Genomic DNA, 16,382 nt, shown 5'->3' on the forward strand with positions numbered 1-16,382 from the left:
TGGCTTCTAGTTAGCATGGGTTTAGTATGTGAATGTTTCCTAAAAGTTCATTGTCTATTAAAGCCCCCCAAATAGAACACACCACCCACCTGGAAAGATCACCCTCATTTCTGGGAGCTCTAAGAGGCAGTCGGATGACAGATAGGGAGGAAGGTGATCAATTAAGACATTAAGCATTTTGCACCACATGGACACATCTGCATGTCAGCCAAATAATAAGGCCATCAGCTCATTTTCAGAGGGCTGTTGCCTACTTCAACTCAATCCTCAGATCAAAGAGGAAATGTCTGCTTGCATTTTCTAATCAGAAAAGGGATGCTAATTTAGGTTCCTTAATGTGTGGTGATAAGAGACTTCTTCAATTAACTGAATTCTATAGCTCAGAAAATAAAAAAAAGGGGGATACAAAGGGAGTCAGGCTGGAAAGGCAGAAGTTCTCATTAAATCAAAGGTCCAATATTCATTACCTCCAGCATCTGGGGCTAAACACTAAACATGGAGATCATCAAAGGGGGTTTAATGGGTTAAATTGAGAATATAATCTAATTAAAATATTAGATACGAGTAAATAGCTCTTTGATATTCATCTGAAGGTTTCATTAAAATAGGTACTTGAGGTTTGTATTAAGGGGGGATTATCACTTTTAAGCAGAAACAACAAGTTGAGGTTCCCTAATAAGAAATGCTTCAAAGTGTAACCATTTGGTTTAAAATATAGAAGTAGAAAAGCAGCAACTGGCAGAGCATGGTACCATTTACCCAGCCTCGCTTGATGGATCAGACCACAGGCATGCACGGTCTACAGCAAGGGGGCAAGTGATGTTCCCAAAGGCGAGCAGAAAGCAGGCTGAGGCAGAGGACAGTTCTGTTCCAGAAGATGCAGGGGCCATTTGGAGGTGTCTGTTGCTGCACTTCCATATGCTTCTTCCACCAGATTTCCCCCCAAAGCTTATGTATGTGACAAACTTGTGCCTGCAAAGTCTAATGGTCCCTGGGGTGGGTCAGGCGGGCTTTAAGGAAAGGAACATGTCCTTTTCCCATCATGGAGAGACACAGTATATTGATCACTTTGACTGGAGATGCTAACACACTTTCAGGAGGGCTGAGGCATCCTGAGGACTATAGGATCTAGATGAATTCCCCCCAGGACTCTCTAAAATGAAAGATATATGTAAGACTTTTCCAGCAATATATTTCATACCTCCAATGCCTTGACTTCACTGTACAACTACCGTAAAATCATCTTTCTGGTGAGACATCCAGCCCCTGTTAACCCAGCAATGTGTTAAGTCTTAATGCATTTCTAGCTTTTACCTTTGACTAAAAGTACATCTAGAAAGAGAGAAAGCCATTTCATAGATATTCCCTCTTTTATTCCCCATCTTTCCTTTCCATTGTGAGCCTCCTTCAGGGAGACCCAAACCTTTTTTTCCCCTCAAAGACTAATTCTCTTTCCTCCCATTCAAGAGGGGACCTAATAAATTGGATAAAGCAATTACATGTAATCACGAGGTGGTTGGGTTTTTTTGTGTGTGTGTGTTTGCACTTTTTCTTTCCCTTTTAACTAGCCTATTTGCTAAGATTTTAGTGCTTTTTCTCCAAAATTCCCTTGCTGTGTGTTCTAATCACATTTCACATGTTGACTTAATTCATCATTTACTAAGTTAAAGAAATGGAAGCATCATAAGCAACCCATCTGTTTGTTGTTATTTTGATAGATTTTAATCTGTTAAAAGCCGTTTCCTCTCAAACATGTAGCTCTCAATTATCCTTAGTTACTCAGTGTATTTTCCAACTGCTTCTGGCTAATAACAGATTGTCTGCATCATCAGCCAGGGCTTGTTTTGAATTCTCTTGCCCCAGATGAAGCTTCAAAATCTGGGTCTTGCTGTGACAGCTATTCACTAACAGATAACAGAGTAACAGTTGAGTAATGAGTATTGTGCCATTACCCACTGCCATGTTTGGTGCACTTCAAGAACAGAAACATCGCTGGTAGTAAAATCATCAAGTGAAACTGATGTTTATTGGTAATGCTTTGTAGGTATGCCCATATGCTTGAAACGCCTAAAAATGCTCCGTCTGTGGCAAGCCAACAGGTGATTAGTCTGAAAGAACAGAATGGGAAATCATACGTGATGCTCAGAGCTCATAACTAAATGGTTAAGATAGCTTAGCCTTGAAGATGTCCCGAGTAATTTCAAAACACTTTTAAGATATGAAGGTTTTTGAAAGCAGCTACAACTTGCTTCTCCTTCTGGTGTCTGTCCTGCAAAGTTTCCAAGGATGCAATCTGAGGCAGAATGCCTCCTTTTAAAGTCTGTGGCAGAGCTCTTTCTTCCTTCACCTTTTCAGCTGATTGTTTTGTTGTGAAAGTCTTTGGTCTAGGAATCTTCTTAGCATATTCCAGTGCCTAAAACCAGGAAAATTGGGATAATTAATCAAGAGAAAACCTGACCAATACTTCCAAGAAAAGGTAGGTATTTCTGTATTGAGTTAAATCTAGTTCTCCTAATTCCCAATTGTCTTGTTTCTGACAGTGTTCAATACTAGATGTTTCAGTAGCTACTGCAAGAAACCTCTGGAGTGGGCAAATCACCACCTCAGGGTGATTTGCTTTCTGACACCACTGGAGAGCACCTTAAATACTGAAGCAGTATTTTTTCTTCCAAACAGATACCTGTAAGAGGGTCAAATAGCACAGAATGATGCATGGAACCGGAAGGCAGAGGGAATGGGAACAGTGCTACAAAAATCCTGAAACCGGGAGCACCCTGGTTTAACCTGGGACCCCCAAAACCCACATAAGTGGTTTATGTGAGGCTTGGAAATAAACACAAGTAACTTGGTGATTAAACTGATATTAAATGCCAAAACTTGTTTCCTGGAGCCTGCAGGTCTTCTTCATCACTGTGGAGGAATAGCTGTTAGCATGCAGACGAGCTCCTGCAGAACTGATGGATATATACTATTTCCAGAGCTTTATTATTTCCTGCAATATAGAAAAGGTGCTGCCTTTGCTTGTTTACGTGTGCCACTGTCATGTAGTCAGTCGTTGCTCATTTGGGCTATTTTTGAAGGCAGGTGAAGGCTAAAGCGATGTTGTAGGGGCTTGAAAAATAAGACCAATTACTGTAGCTATGCAACTGAAGTGAAAAGAGTTTGTGAGTGAGACTGACAGGCAGGTGGATAATAGACTAACAAGAGGATATCTGTGGTCCATTAGAAGAGTGCACTCTGCAGTAGTGAGGCCTCTAAGGCTGATGTGAAGCAGAGCATGTGCTGCACTGGGTAATGCTCCTAGGAGGGTCCCACTCGCCTTTGTTCCCACCCTTTCCCCAGGAAACCATCACTAGCTGTTTAAGCCACGTGGAGTGCTGGTAGCTGGATGGAGTACTGCTCTTTTGCCATTTGGTACACCCTCACGAAGAGCAAGGCAGATGCATGGACTGAAGGCTGCCGTTGGCAAAGAAATCAGCAACTACATCTACAGCCATAACAGAATAGATGAGCACTTACCAGGATCCCATAAGTCCTTAGAGTTGATAAAAGGAAGATCAAAATGGAGAAACCATGTTAGCCTACAGTGAGTTAAATTTATGCTTTTTCTTTATGCATAGGCCAGAATCTCTCCCTGCATGCATTTTAAAGGGACTCTGTTCTTACCTTCTGTCTTGACACTGAAGTTACGACCTGGGGTTTTGTAGGTAACCTCTGAACTGAAGCAATGCTTCTCATGTTGCGTTCCTTAATCTGCTTTGCATATTCCTTTTGTTGCTTCAACTTCTCTTTCTGACAAAGGCAAAAAGTGCATGGTTAATGAAGTATCTCCCTGGATCCATCAATGAGACACTTTCCCACTGGAGACTTCCATTTACACCTCTGTTGCTGTTTAACCTGGCTATGCTATTGATCATTTCTCAGCAGAACACAACAGGAAGCCCTGATAAATGGCACAGCTTTCTTAGTCACTTTTTGTTTTTAAGAGCTTTGCCTTGGACCATATTGAGGATAGAGCTCAAGAGAATTGTGACAGGTTTAAACATTCTTTATTTTGAATGTTTAAATCTATCTGTTCAGTTCTAAAATGGCTGTGCTAATTTCTGACAGCTTTTGCAATGACTTTTGCAAGGAAGAAGAAGAAAATACAGGGGCAATTACTCCAAAGGGATGATCATTTTACCATTGTTCCTTCCTACTGTACAATGTCTGTATAAAGAATGCCATATAAAGCACCTCTTGTTACATTAATAGCATCTCAAGGCATGCAGGATGGAGTTTGCAGCACCTTAGATGTACAGCTGCTACCAGACCCTCATTACCAGCAGAAAACAGGCCAAGAGATACCAATTGCTCAGGTACTTCTCCTGAACAATCTGTTTCCATTTCAACAGGGTAATGCACATCCAGCTATTTCATTCTTGTCTTAACTTCTTTTACTTCCACTTTGGAGGTTAGGCAAACCTTCTACATTGGGAATGAGACCGCAGTTAAGCCTCATGAGTGTATAACTTACTCGTGCAATTAGCCCTGGTGAATCTTGTCAACTACTCACTTTTTCTGGCACTACAAAATTAAAGGGTTAAAATGATCCACAACACAGTTGTCTTTCCTCCTACCCAATCTCCCTTCAGGATCTCAAGCTAGACCTACAGTCAAGGACATAAAGTCCTTCTCAGCAGAGATTTCTTTGCCGTTCTCCTCTCTTTGCACAACTGAAAAGCGGATCATACAATAGGGACTGCTTACTTTCTCTTTGATTGCCTCGTAGTCAGGTCCAAGGCCTCCAAGCTTCACATTCAGATTTATGTAGGCTTTTGTGGTACACGGCTAAAAAACAAAGAGCAGTGGTAGGTTTTCCATGATATGGTTTCACAGGGAGCACAATTCAAGCAAGGCTTGTAGTGGACATCCAAGATAAGAGCAGGATGCAACTTGTAGTCTCAGTCTTACCTCTGGCGTGTCTCATTTTAAGGATTGTAAATGACCACAATGATTGAGTTAATTGCACAAGTCAAATTACACTGTATTTCCTTTGAATCTAGGTGGGTAATTGCCAATTATCCAAATCAAAAAGCAATAGTTTCTCGGTCAAAAAGGTGATCTTTTATGAGCTTTATTTTTAAACAGCTTGAAGTGACTCATTTGACTGTTATTAGAATGAAACCGCCAAGAAACTGTTACAAAGAAAAGCAGATAAAAGTACCCAATTTGGGTAACAATAATTAGACAGCTGTTATTAGGGATAGTAACCTTGCTTTGCTCTCAAGACTGCAATGGGAAATCGTTCACTGGGAGTTGAAATATACATGCCTTGCACCACAGCAAAAGCTTTACAAGTGCATAGGGAAGACTGAAGGTGAGTGATGAGTGATGCCATTTCAGTACTTCATGACACTACTATAAGGATCCCAGTACTTCTATAATCTTTTTAGTCTCTTCCAAATATGCTAGACTAACCTTTAGAAGTGGACTGAAAACTTGTCAGTGGAAACCCATTGTGACAGCTCTGTAGTAACTTCAATCCCAGAGTAATGCAGAAACAGCAAGAAATCTATGTGCAAATAAAACATGCATTTCTTCGAAGGGCACTTTCAAGTTTAACTCAGCTGCAGAGATGCACTATTTGATGTTGTTTTTTGTATCTATTATCCCTATTCTTTTGTGATACATTTACACATAACTAAGTGTTAATGAATTAGCTGTCTACAAACAAATCAGGGTTTCCTCACTTCATGCAGTGAGCATGAATTCATTTGTTCATTAGGAAAAGCTGGATATTTCTGTGAGCAGAAACAGTCTTACTCTTGTAGCATTCCCCACATACAAAGCGTGAGAAAGCTACTGAAAATACAGGACAGAAACAATGGTTTGAAGTGGGGGGAACAGCAAGGGAAGGAAATCTGCCCTTCAGTTACTATCATAATCCAGCTAATTCTTCTCAAAAGCATTCAAGCAGCAATACACAAACTGCCTCCTAGATGAGACACATGAGTAATTATTCCAGCTTAGTTTGTCTGCCCTGAGACTTGGGGCTAACTTCTTAAACATTTAATTTGTCATGGACACAGGGGTATCTTTATGCTGTTCCACTGTGTCTGTGTTAACTGGCTGCTGAATGAAACTGGACACACAGAAAAGACAAAAGGAACCAAGTTTTAATAAGGACCAAAATGGAATCATCAGGAGACTTGTAATAATGTTTATGCTGTTAGCTTTACAAATCCTCTAAGTTTGTTGTTGTTCACTTTGATTCCCTTGGAAACCAGGAGATCTGAGTTGGATAGCAAATGAGCGTGACCAGGATAATGGTTCGCTCAGATCTGAGGGCTGGCTACCTGCTGCTTTATATAAATAGCTTTATTCTAAATCATTTTATCACTGGATAACTTAAAGGACAAACACTGCTCTGTGTGTTCTTAGAGCTAATCAAGACTGAAAGTGACATAGGGAGAGGTGGTGGTAAACTGCTTTGCTCTTTAGACTAAAATGATTGTAGTGTCTGTTTCCACCTTTGTTCCTTGGGTTTTAGTGTTCTGGGCAAGGCAGTGTCTGTCAGTGTGCTTTCTGTAACATGAACTATTTCTCAGTCCCCATTCCTTTTAAGGTTTTTGGATTATTAAGGAAACAAATCAATCAGAGGGGAAATAGAACTGTAAAGCCATCCAATCCACACCTATTTGCTTACCTTCTTTCTGACTTTGGGCTGGTTTTGCTTTTCCATCTGCATGAGATATTCTTCTGAGTAGCTCTGGGTTGTTTTCACTTGATTTCCTTTAACACTCTCTGGATCTGCCTCTGAAACACTTTCTAGCTGTGGGTTTATGGGTGGAAGTAGGCTGAAGAAGTGCCTGTCAGCTAAGCGGGCTTCTGTCAAAGGAGTCTCTTGGTGATATCGCTCCATCGTTGGTGCAAACTGGGAGGTTGTACAAGGGGCTGTTGGTGAACTGTGAATAGAAGGTTGAGGCAGCCTAAAAAATAAAGAAGGGGATGAATAAGTATCTTATATAGCAGGTAGCTCAACAAGCAATCTGTACAGGGAATGATCCTTGTATTCTGGGAACATGATGGTGGAAAGATGGGTATTCCATAACGACTGACGGTGCCTAATGGGATGACAAGACATCTTCTGACAAGCGCACGTAGGGATAGGACGAGGGGCAATGGCTTTAAACTGACATAAAGGAGATTTAAATTAGACATTAGGAAGAAGTTCTTCCCTGGGTGGATGGCACATGATTTTATACTTTGGCCTTTAAAACATTTACTTGTCCATTTCTATGTTTTCTGGACATCATAGTGTTATGATATTACTGTTTCAACACTTACATCCTTACCCTAAACTACTGATAACAGTTCTGATACCTTTTATCCACACAAATGTGTCTTTTGCAACCCTGAGGCGACTCTTGATCCTTCACCAGTTCTTGAAAATTGGCATTAAAAGTAGATGAAATATTCCTCTGATTTGGATGTCCTTGACAATTGGTACTGTTATCTCTTGCAAAGAGCTGCACAGTGGCATGGTTGTGTAGATGTTGCTGGCCTCGTGGAAATCCATTTGGACAATTAGGCTGATATTTCCAGTTCTCCTTGCTGGTATAGGCTGGAGATATAGCCTCTGCTGGGTGATATGTATGTGATTTTGAATGAAAAGGATAGCTAAAGGTGGTAAAATCCTGCTTGACAAGATGTCTTGAACTCAGGGAATTATTGAAGCAAGTATCTGAATTTGCTGCTGTATTAGCGTCAGGGCCAACAGAAGGACTTGGATGCAGCGTGCTGCTGTCGCCTTGCTCCACTGCCTGTGTGGGAGAGGTCTGAGATCCTGGTATTTGGCGGTGCCAAGGCCTCAGTTCTGCTGGTCTTCCTGGCTGTTGCTGGCTGTCATTCCTTGGGATAGCTCTCCCTTTGAGTCTCTGGTTGGATTTTGTGTTATTTCTCTGGTAGGACTTCAGTGGGTGAGTCTAAAACATGTTAACAGAAGCAGGGTGATTTTCAGTGGTTGCTATTTTATATGTTCATTAAGACCAACAATATACAAGCGTACTGGTAAATTTGCCTGTCACAATACCTTTCATGTAGCTGTATCTTAAACCTCATCAAAATTAACTGATTACATGCTGTTTTGACTGGATTATATCATGTTCTATGGTTTTCATTCAAGACAACATTCTTATTTATAACAGACTGATGTCAGTGATTGAAATGATTTCATTTCTAAACCAAAACCTCCCCCCTGCACTGTATCCTGCAAAACATTAGCCAAATGATAGGAAACAACACAAGAATTTAAATGCACCAGGACTACTGTTTAGAGCTAAACTGACATACTCTAAACCTGGAGTTTAAGATTTGTCATGTTCCAATTACAGCATCAGGTGTTGCTCATTTTGAGGAAAGACATGGCTTTCCTTCTAGGGAATATACAAATCCATTCTGAGTCCATTTAATCTTTGTCAGCTCTAAAATCCTCCGTTTCATCCTCCTGTCTCTCTCTAGGGTTCTTTTGTTAGCAGCACTTGCAATCACTCCATAGCATATGCACTCAGAGTAACTACTTAATGGTAGTATTAAATCTACATACAGACCACAGTGTTTTGGTGAAAGCCAAAAAAAGCACTGGGGAATCTTGACTCCTGGTGCCAGGATGATGATTTGTTATCTCGACCTCTGCTGTATCGATTAATGTTCTGGCATATTGTGCCCTAGTCAAAAGCATCAACTGCTGCCAAACTGGGACCAGGCCAATGTTTTCTCATTTAAACAGAATGAGCAGCCCTGTAAAATACCCTCCTCATTCTCAAATACCACATATAAAGCACATCTCTCTCAGTGGACAACAGCATAAAGTCATGTTTGTTCTTCATAGAATTGCAGCTTCCAGTCTTAGGGGAATTTAAGCAGTCTGCCTGATTCACTTCAAACACTTGTAATACAAAGACAGTAACTAGGTTTTCCAATAATAATCCCAGTTAGCTTGAAGTTCTGGTTCTGGGTTCTTGGTTTTTCATCAGTGATGATAACCTGGTCTCTTCTGTTGCTCCAAAAACTACTCCACTGCATTGGTTTGAAAGCATAAAGCATATCTATAGACCTATGCATACAGAGGAGGTCAGTACAACTTTGCCTACAGATAACATTTTCCATTTTATGGTAACTTCTTTATGGTCATGAGGATTTTAGGGGACAATTAATATAGCAGTAGTTAAGTTCTAGCTCAGAATCCTCATGAGCCATCACAGACAGGTACCAGTTTGTGTGTCTATATTATTATCAACCAAATAATGTTGTAAACAGGTAAGATTCTTTGGGCTCAGGATTTCTTGGAATTTGAGCTCTATTTTGACTTTAAATAATTCAATATATAAAGCAGCATATACATTAGATTTTGGTGATTGCCTACTGACACATATCTAAGGATTTATTGTCAATAATTGATACTTTGAATTTAATTATATTACAGCTTTAAATATTCAAACTTCAATGCTTCTATGTGTATATTATCATGTTATGTCAAAACTTAACCTTGAGATGCTGTGCTTTCAGGTACCATTTGTCTTCAGGCTCGATTTTCACAGTCTGGAATGGTAGGACCCTCTTAACTGGTTCCTCATCAACAACTTTAGGATCTGTAACCTGAAAAACCAAGAATGTTTATGGCCACAGCCCAACCAGTTGTAAGGATTTAAAAGTCTTGAGGAAAGAATGAGAAATAATTTGTCTCCTATTAAAGACAAAATGGTAAAGTTAGTCAGTATAGAATAGAAAAGAAGAAAATGAAAGGCAGAAAGGGAAAAAAGGAAGCAAAAACCCAATTAACAGTGATGTGGTAGTAGGAAATTTTCCTTCTACTTCTAAAAAGAAGAGAAAAATACGGTTGCAGGAAGTATGAGCACAGAAACCTACATGTAACTATCAAAATTCTGGGCTTCTCCATTTATAAGAGATGATGGAAAGATGGGTGGATGTTCCTAGTAACAGAAAAGCGACCAGACAATCATCATGGTCCAAGCAATCAAGATATTGATGGGCGGTATATGTCACAGCAAGGTCTTGAGCAATATTCATGCATAAAAAGATGACAAAACATAGTAATGTAGGAAGAAAAGTGCAAGGAGTAGCTGCACAAATGGAACATCTAATACACATAGCCTGGCAACGGTATCAAACAGCCTGTGCACAATAGCAAGCCTATAAACAAGAAGGATACCTTCACGTGGCCACAGTGGTGACAGTACAATGGCTGGAAATTAAATCTGAGCTATTTTGGAGGGTGGCTGCTGGCACTACAGATTTCAAAGGCAAGCAATACCCTTGTAAATATAGCCATAATGAAAGTTTTTGCTGAAAGCATCCAACATTTGACTCCAATCTATAAAATTTCAGGAAAAACAATTGTTTTTTTTTTCATTTATTATTTTTTTATTTATACCTGTGTTGTCTCAAACCATCCTGCTAACTACTATAGCAGGTATGACCTCAGTTTACTGTGCAATCTCATCATAAAGTGTCTACAGCTAACTATGTGCTGGACTCCTGCTTGTGGTAGGAGTACCTACGCATGGCTGTAGAGTGACACTTTCTAACACGGGAGAACTTGCACTGAGAACATATCTGTGGCCAAGAGACTTCTTAAGTGAAATCATAGTGGTGAAATCAGTGTGAAGGAAGCGGGGAGGCTGAGTCTCTCATCTTTGGGGGTGAGAGATTAGGACAACAAGGAGAAGGTATTTAGGGTTTATTGCTGAGTTTTCTTGTTGCTCCAAATGGCAATGTGGATTCTGTTAGTCGTGAGCAGAAAAGTTCACAAATTAAAAGTTACCACACCGCTTTCCTGAACCTGGGCATAGATACAGTAAGATGCAGGCAGTAAGATGTTTTTTGGTGGAACCGACTCACTGGACTGATAGTTTACTAGGCAGGTAAAGCATACTTCTACATTATCTCTTTGAAAGAGGAACAGGACACAACCTCTGCCAGCATTTTTTGTGAACTATTCTATTAATACCAATCAAATTGAGAAAATGATCAAATGAAATTGCATTTTGAGAATCATAAGCTGTGTAATGCCTATTCTGTTAAATTGAGGCCCATAATTGCTTCTCTACTGAAAAGATACAACAAAGACAGCAATCATGGCATGTCATTATCCCAGACTAGAAAACCAGCCTTTGCAGTGAGGACTTCAAAGGCTTGTGGTTCTCGAATTGCATTTGGCTGCTATTGTTGAAGCGCAGGCAATCTTGATTAGGTGTTTACACTGAGGTAAGGCGCAGTGCACAGAGAGTCTGAGTGCCTTGGTCTAGAGCCATTAAAAAATTGTACATTATGTTCCTTGCTTTGAAGTAAGGGGCTTGTAGGTAGGAAAGCAACTCATATTGAGTACAGCTGAGCTAGATTGGGCCACTGCTTCTCTCTCTTTCTCTCTTTCTCTCTCCCTCTTTCTCTCAAAGAAACTCATCATCAGGTTCTTAAAGAATCAGGCAACACTGCAAAGAACTTGATGCTTTATAAAATGCTGTATGAATTAGTAAATACACAGATCAACACACATTTATGGTATGTTTTGGTACATACAGCCTGCTGTCTGTACGCACAGGGATTACAGCTGTAATTCTAGCAAGAATGAGGGTGCAATGTTATGTCAGTTGAAGAAAGATGCATGCAAAGTACTTATTGCATTGTAAACGCTATTTTTGCTCTGGGCAACAAGATGCTTCCATTAGGCCTTTTTTCACCCCTTCCAACAGGATGGAGCAATGGTTGTCTCAGTTAAGAATGAGAAGTAAGTACTTTTTCCTATGCCTATCCACAGCAATTACAACAGTAGCTGACAGTAGGCGGTGATGCTGTTGTGGGTGTAAGAAGGAAAGAAACACATCTTTCTACATGCGTGCTGCCTGGCTCCTGCTGTGTCACAGCTCTGCTGACCCTGCGGCTACTTCACCAAGGTAATCTTAGAATAGAGCCCTGATTTTAACATACTTCTTTCTCCTATTCCATATCTTTGAACAGTGTCTACACAATCGAGCCCTGATCCCTGGCTCCGATACTTACATAGAAATCATTTTCAGAATTCCCCAAATAGTAAACATAATCATATCAACACAGCTTTAATCAGCATCAATCTGCACTAATTATTTTTACCATCCTCCAAATTATAACTGAAAAAAACCCAAGTGCTCTTAATAGCTCTGCTAGAAAAAAGCTTGTCCACCCTAACGCTCATTGTAATGTAGTCGGCAGATGCCCTCTAATGTTGTGTCAACTGTTCATTAGCCTTGGAAAGCAGCAGTGTCACTTGAAGCAGGAAGTCTCTGTAGTTTTGCAAGCTAAGATATGCTACAACTAACTCGTGGAGTGATTCAGTGACTCCCACCTTCCCATTATGCATAATAAGTAGCAAGTAAAAGCAACAAACTCATGTATAATCGTTCATTAGGAACTGTAATTACATTTCCACTTAATCCTTAATAGAAGTTGTCTGACATTTTGCAGTCAATCATAAGAAAGCTAGGCTCTTCAAGTCTAAGTACTGTACATGACTTGTACCTGCTGACTGATTTCAAATATAAGGCTTGGCTTGGCTGAGAAAGCAAGTAAGGGGTTGTCTGACCACCCAAATCCAACACATATTGAATATTCCTGCGTATGTGATCCTAAATGACAGTGATAAGCAAGAATGTGCATAGCCTTTGAAAGCAGTGTGACCAGAGAGTTTTCTGGTTCTTAAACTCATCTGTAACGTCACATACACTTCTTTGTTATGATCAATGTGGGTGGAAAGAGCTTCTTAAGCCAAATGGAGACATCAAGGTTTCCTACTGCAACCCTAACCATCCTATGATTCTGCTATTCTACGATTTCTCTAATATCAAGATTAAAAAGTAGTGACAGATCGCCTCTGCAACATGCTTCATGGTCAAGAATATATGTATCTTAAGCAGGCTTGTACCAAGGCCATCACTGGCGTCGTGAGTAACCGAGGATTTGTCAATTATTCCACTCAGGATAAGCAAGAGCCTCACTGGAAGTCGTAAGTTATGAGTTGCACGATAGGTTGTGAATCTACTTAATTCCCCTATAAACCTGATCATGCAGCTATTCTCCTTTACACTAGACAGTCCTCTGTTTATACCAATTATAAACCATGTAAAAGTTACCTACCTGCTTTTGAAGAACTTCTTGCCTTCTGGTGTGTAACTGAAGGTAGGAATCAATCTCTGAACGTAATCCTAAAGTCCGTTTGTTTCTTGCCACAAAGTCTTTTTTCGCTTTTTGTGGTCGATCTTCTTGAATCCGAGGAGGAAAAGCACCTCCATGTATCCTGGAACTACCTTCGCAATGATGGTTTTCTGCAGGTTCCTTCCCTTTGGCATGTAGCCTCAAGGGTTCGTTGCTGACCACAGCATTTGGCTCATGAAAGCTTAGTAGTTTTGTATCAAATTCTAACAACGAACCCTGTGACTTCACCTCCTGTTGATTCTTTTCTTCTGCAGACCCATTGGAATGGAGGTAAAATGGATCTTGTGTAAAGTCCATACTGATTCCTTCAACAATGTGACGTAGCTCAGAAAACTCTGCTACATCCTTTGTGTTCTTCCAATTAGAATTGGGCTGAAACATGTGTCCACATACTGCTGCTTCCTATGTAAAAAAGAAGCACAGATTTATTTATGTATAGATTGTTATCAATTCTATATTATTTCAGGGTGCAATTTGAGCCAACAAATGTCCTGCAAATATGGTCAGATGAATTCTGTCAGTGCATACAGCATGGTAGGTTCTGGGAGGAGGTTAGAACAGTTCTATCCAAAAATTCTTCAGCAGAAAACTAGGTAGGACCTCCTCTTCAGTTTGGATTTTCAGTGTCAGTGAATGATAAATTGGCCCAACATTCACATCACAGTAGAATACAATCTTTATCCTAAATTCAGCACAAATAAATTAGAGAATCAGCTAAAAGATGAAATGACATTGTGCTGCTTCTGATATTTCCTTTAAAATGATGTAGCCTTCAAAAGAATGAGTATCTGTTGCTCATTCTTCAAGGGCTCTGCTGTGTGAAATAAAAGTGATATTTATGATCTATTATTTATTACTTATAAGATTATTATTACTTATTATTTAGAAAAGTGATATATTCCTGATGAAATCCCTCTGTCCAATGTCAGTTTGAGACTTTCTAAGCAGCAACAGCCTCCAGCTCCAGGTTTTTATTCTATTCTGACTCCTATAAAACATCACTATGTTTCAATAAGAAAACTCCCTATGAAAGACTTAAAGTAACTTCTCATTTAAAAGCAGGCTGTAATTGAGATAAATATCCATACAAATTGGCTTCCAGAAGATGTGCAGGCAGTGGCAGGAGTAAGGAGCATGGGAGGAAAAGAGCTTCTAACACTGTTTTTTCCTTAACTGGACCTGCTGTGTAGCCCTGGTTTCTTGGGCACTGACGAATGGTGAGCCCTTCAGAGTGATGTTTATAGGCACTGAAACCTGGTTGACTCTTTTAGACCCTGTTAAAAGAAATGTCCTGACCTGCTGGATTTTCCAAACCGTGGCATAGTTAATGATGCTCACATTTCCATAAATCATTAATTCATCCTTTCTGAATTAGTTACATGCTTATGCCCATATTTCAAGTGGCTTCTAATAATACAACAATCTGTTTCTCTAGCAATGCTTTTCATTTCAGGCAAGCATTAGCGCTGTGGTATACTCTGAACTGGAGATTGGATGGTTTACACTGGTGAAAACATTCCTAGTTGTCATACACCACAGGTAAAGAGAAATAGGTGAGCATATTTTGAAATGAGTACAGAAGTATGTGATATAATTGCAATGATTCAAGTAACAGTATAATGCTAAAGAGTTCTATTGTGCCGAAATGTGTGCACAGCAGCTCAATTGTATTATGCAGGCCAGGTCACCGCACAGGAACAAAACGAGTGTGAAGAGCTCCTTCATCTCTAATCATCTGCACACAAAAAGTGCACCTTTTATTCCTCCCCTCAAGTTGATATAAAGGTTAGATGGACTCTGTACTCATGAACAAAAGTGTTGTATGTAGACAACAGATGCAGCGGTTCCTCTTCAAATTCCGAGGTTAGTAATGGATGTAGAGAGGGGGTTTCATATGTATATGCTGTGATATTTGCTCCAGTTAATGGACTGTATTTGAGTACTTACTAGGCTAAGTTCAAACAAAATAAAATCAAATTTCCATTTAATGAAGAGCCTCACATTCAGCATAGTATTCAGTCAAAAAAATTACTAAAAATTAGAGCATCTTTCTAGCACAATTAACATCATTTGCACTCACAATAAAATATTCAATAACTGGCCATTTTGCCTGTTGAGGAGGTGAATAAAAGCATGCTATTAATCATTTAGCCTTCATTTGTTTGCCATTTTATTTTAAGTAGACAATTAAATTGAAACTGCGCATCATTATTACTTCGGGTTTAATTTAACCCCTTTAAACTTGAGAATTATTCCCAATTTATTCAGTGTTAAACATTTTATGCATAGGACTGCAAATTGCATTTTATTTGATGTACCGAGTGAGCGTTTTCTAAACAATGTTTAAAGGTGACAGTAGCCCTGGAAATGTTCATTTTAGATTTACACAGCTATAAGGACAAAATGCACTTGTGCAACCCACCAATTTTTGCCTAAGAGGAAGTGGCTCAGTTTGCTCAGCACGGGTCTTTCTATATGGAAAGAAAAGAGGATGTGTTGGTGCTGGTTCTTGATTTCTTTCTTGGCAAAGTCTGACAAAGCCTGCTGGGTGCTCTGGAAGGCAGAAAGGAGACTCTTATTTGTTGCTCTAAGTTAATAACAAGGACCCTATACAGCAAATGCATCACCTCTTGCTATAAAATCTGCCTTAAACTATTAGTGGTAACAAAGCTAATTGAGTATAAATAGCTTATGAAAAAAGAAAGCAAAACAACACAATTTTAGTTGAAAAATAGAGGCAAAAGGCATTTTACATGTTCTTATTCGACTTTACACCATCTCTGACATGAAAGCTATCAGCAAGGAAGTGTGTGACAGCAAAACCGCATTTTCTTCTTAAATTAGGAAGATGGCTTCTTTTCATTTGGTTGCATTTAGATGTTCCCAAGTTGTCTGCCCCTCCTGACACTTAGAAGACACCGAGTGGGAACGCGTGTGTGACACTGCCCCAGTGAGTGGCAGTGATTTGAGAGGAAATATACACTAGTTGGTTTCAGTGAATACAGTGGGATGTACACGGATGGGACCCATCCCTTCAAAGCTACAGGGTGAGCTTTGCTTTAGTACATGGGCAACTGTTAAGATATGGAAATGCAGAATATGATTTCTAACTTTTCAGGGTGTTTATCACACCA

The 16,382-nt window shown here is 39.7% G+C and overlaps 1 protein-coding gene across 1 annotated transcript; it reads right to left on the reverse strand.

The window, feature by feature from the left end:
- Nucleotides 1–2,007: 2,007 nt before the first annotated feature.
- JHY (junctional cadherin complex regulator) lies at nt 2,008–13,629 on the reverse strand. Its single transcript, XM_061476191.1, has 6 exons — nt 13,171–13,629; nt 7,366–7,967; nt 6,689–6,971; nt 4,750–4,830; nt 3,667–3,792; nt 2,008–2,413 (listed from the first exon to the last, which is right to left on the reverse strand). The coding sequence occupies exons 1-6, from the start codon at nt 13,627–13,629 to the stop codon at nt 2,201–2,203; spliced, it is 1,764 nt and encodes a 587-aa protein (XP_061332175.1). The 3' UTR covers nt 2,008–2,200.
- Between the last annotated feature and the right edge of the window lie 2,753 nt (nt 13,630–16,382).

This window comes from Pezoporus flaviventris, unplaced genomic scaffold (assembly GCF_033815535.1).
Source record: "Pezoporus flaviventris isolate CSIRO_AGI_PZ_B2104156 unplaced genomic scaffold, CSIRO_AGI_Pfla_v1 ptg000093l, whole genome shotgun sequence".
NCBI classification, from domain to species: Eukaryota; Metazoa; Chordata; class Aves; order Psittaciformes; family Psittacidae; genus Pezoporus; species Pezoporus flaviventris.